Source organism: Echinops telfairi, unplaced genomic scaffold (assembly GCF_000313985.2).
Source record: "Echinops telfairi isolate 266 unplaced genomic scaffold, ASM31398v2 ScPeMD7_7475;HRSCAF=8513, whole genome shotgun sequence".
Classification (NCBI taxonomy): domain Eukaryota; kingdom Metazoa; phylum Chordata; class Mammalia; order Afrosoricida; family Tenrecidae; genus Echinops; species Echinops telfairi.
Window position 1 is genome coordinate 26,754,570 of NW_022111379.1, and position 3,451 is coordinate 26,758,020.

General features: G+C 46.1%; 1 protein-coding gene across 1 annotated transcript in view; it reads left to right on the forward strand.

Annotated features, from left to right (window-relative positions):
- Nucleotides 1-322, forward strand: part of OTUD7A (OTU deubiquitinase 7A) — a 313,826-nt gene extending 313,504 nt beyond the window's left edge. The window contains exon 15 of the mRNA XM_045285688.1: nt 16-322. Coding sequence (XP_045141623.1) covers nt 16-322 — 307 coding nt within the window. The remainder of the gene's footprint in view (nt 1-15) is intronic.
- The last annotated feature ends 3,129 nt before the right edge of the window (nt 323-3,451 follow it).

Below are 3,451 nucleotides of genomic sequence, written 5' to 3' on the forward strand. Positions count from 1 at the left end.
GCTGACACCTTATAGCCCTGACCACACTGGTTACAATAATCATTATCTCTTCGCGGCCGCCGTGGGCGCCGAGCACAAGTCGCACACGTACCCCGACGGCTTCGGCGCAGCCCGCGACTGCTTGGAATACGCCGACGCCGACGCCCCGGCCGCAGCCTGGTCCGACGGTGCGGGCGGCCGCGCGGGGCCCGACCCGGCGCAGCGGCGCTGCCTGCGGGAAAACTGCGCCTTCTACGGCCGCGCAGAGACGGAGCACTACTGCTCCTACTGCTACCGCGAGGAGCTGCGGCGGCGGCGGGAGGCCCGCGAGCCCCGCTCCTGAGCGCGCCCCTGCCCACGGGATTCCTCGTCCGATCCGTCTGTGTGTTTTTTACGGACCCTGGTCAGCTCTAGGAGCCCAATGACTTCTCTGTCACTGCTGTGTATGTGTTTGGTCAAACGTTCCTAATGGTGCCTGAACCTACACTGACCCCACTCAGGTAGTAGACGGATAGGAAACAAGTCATACTGTGGGATGTGGGACGTGTGAGTCCAGCCTCTGCCTCGTACCTGTGGAAACTCAATAGCCATTGCCAGAGTATTTTTGTTCCTCAAAAAAGAAATAAATTTGCAGCCCTTTGTTTTTAGAAGGGGATGTTTTCCATGCTTTTTGGTTTTGCCTTGTTTTTCCTAACCTAGCGACTGAAGTGGTCTCTTTCAGGCACTTGGTTCCATCCAAGGGTGTATATATACCACCAACCGAGGACTAGTGGCTGAGGTTCTGCTGCAGCCTCCCTTTCACCCTACAACCCTATGCCACCCTCCACCCCGACTCCTTCAAGGAAAGGAGAAAGGAGATCAGCCACCCTCTGAAGCTATGCGGTTTCCTGTGGCCCTTTAGGAATATACAGCACCATCTCATTAGCCAAACCTCTTCCTACAGCCGCCGGGCTAAACAACATTCACACTGCCATCCAAGCCACAGGCACCATAGAACGGGAAACTTAAAACCTACCTCTCAGGGCCTGGTGAGATGTACTGACTGCTAGGGTGGCGAGAGAAGGGAGGGGGCAGGGGGCGCGGGACAGTATTCCACTGACAAGAGCTTCCTAAAGATCATTTGGATTCTGAAAGCAAGACATACATGAGCAAAGATGAGAGCTTGCACACCTGCCTCCTTTGAAGACATTTCCACAGTAAACTCTTGATGGAGGGCTCCCCGAGAGCACAGATAGCACCCGATGCTCAGGGAGCGAGGGATGAATGGTTGGTGTGTGAGCCCCATTTCGTTGCTTAGTAACCCACACACTCCTCTTTCCAAATGGGAGGGGCTTCGAGAAGGTGGGGAATGAAAGGACCCCAGCCTCAGCATCCCCTCCAGTCTGCCTAGGGTAGTGGAGTGAAATGGTCCCACTCCCAGTATGCAGGGAAGACCTCACCTGTGGCTCCATTGTCGGAGCAGCCAGATGCCGGAGCAGCCCCCTTTTGGTGCCTCCTATATTTCTTGACGGGAAAAAAAAACAAAAAAAACAACCTGTGTCCTTTGCCACCATGCTTAGAACAGCAATATTCTGTCTCCTGGGGCCTCTTGTTCTTGGCTAAGGACACTGAGGAGCTAAAAACCTGCCTCCCTAAGGAAAAATCTTGTTTCCAAGGAATACAGAGAAGATGGTAAAATCATTATTAACAAAAGAGTATTTAAAAACCTGTGCAAGCCTTAGCATCGCCTCTAGTAATCCTAAGAAGGAAAGAAGATGACCAGCATTGCCAGTGTATGCTCAGAAAGTGCAGGAGGTAGAACATCTCATCATTGGAGCCATCTCTTCCTTTTCCAAAAAGGATGCTTTCCCCGAATGTAAAGAACAGCAACAGCAAAAACAAATAAAAAAAAGAAACGGATTTATTTTTACTTGCTTAAAGAATTATAATAAAAATATTTCCTATAATTCCTTTTTTAATTAATCCACAGTCCAGGGAGCTTTCCATAATTTATTCAAGTTTTACATAAGTGGGCCCTTAAAATTATTTAAGAGAGCCTTTATTAAATAGAGTCTTTAAGAAAGTTTTGAAAGTTTTATTTTTCACATTGAACAATATTTTCAATGTGTGGTAATTACTAACATTCATGTCCCTCATAAACCTGGGATTTCTTTTTTACTCAGGAAAAAAAAGTATTTTTTAAAAAATGTCTTTCATCAAGAGGGTTTGCTATCATTCTTTGGACTGATTCTTCATGTCATAAGGATCGACTGTTTCACCAACCAAAGCTGTGGGGTCACAGAGAGTCTTGCTTCAAGTGCAGACCCCTTCATCCACCCCACACTTAGAAGTTAAACAACCGTCTTAAAAGGTTTACGTGTGCACTCAAGTCAAATTCAGATGCACAAGAAGTTGAGGAAGTATAAAGCCAAGTCCTATTTGTTTAAAAGATTTGTAAAACAGTCAACCAGAAATTTCCAAAACTGGCTGTGAACTATTGCTTCTTTCTCATACTTCCTGAGAATTTTTTTTTTAAGAAATTTAAAAAGCAAACCAAAAAATATACCAACAACCTTGCCCATTGTAATGGAGGAACAGCCTTCCCTACAGGCAGTGTAATACTATCTAGAAGCAGTGACCTGAGTTTCAGAGTAACTTTTCACCCTCGCCCCTCTGTTGACAGCTATGTAACAAGAATTTAAGATTCAACCCCTAAACACAATGTGGGTCCCTTTCACCATGTAATGGGACCCCAGGTACTCAACCATGGCTCAGGCTGGGTTTGGCCACACCTGGTGGTGCCTGCTCCAGGCTGACACCTTATAGCCCTGACCACACTGGTTACAATAATCATTATCTCTTGTGAAAGATCTAGATCCATCCTCCCTCTAACAGTTTTTTGTTGGTTTGTGGTTTTTTTTAAGTGGGGAACCTATTGTTAACACTGAATTTACACGTTCTGTGCATCAACAATACACTCTGTTGTTCAGAAGAACTCTTCAGCAGATGGGCAGGAACTTAAAATCTGTGTTGTTTCAAAACTAATAAAACCAAATCAGTTACCACCAAGTTAATCATTTCTCCTGGTTATCTTATGTGTGTCAGAATATAACGGCCTTTTATGGGTTTTCAAAAACTGTGACCTTTCTTCTAAGGAGCCTCTGGGTATATTTGAACCACTGACTTTTCAGTTAGTACACCAACAACACTTAGTCATGTACTTCCCAGGGAATCCTTAGTCTTTGGGGGAACCAGTTTTGGAGCAATAGAATCCTTAGTCTTTGGGAGAACCATTTGTGAAATAACGGAAAAAAGAAGATCGTGCACCCTAAATCTATAAAGGCAGCCAGTCTTGCCAGAGCAGCATCCCCGCTGACATCAGAGGCCCAGTCAGAGGCTCCCTGCCAGATTTCCCTTTCTGAAAACGACAGATGTCTCTCAGCAACAGTAAGATCAGAAAGATCCAAGGCTTTTCTAACACATTAAAACCAAA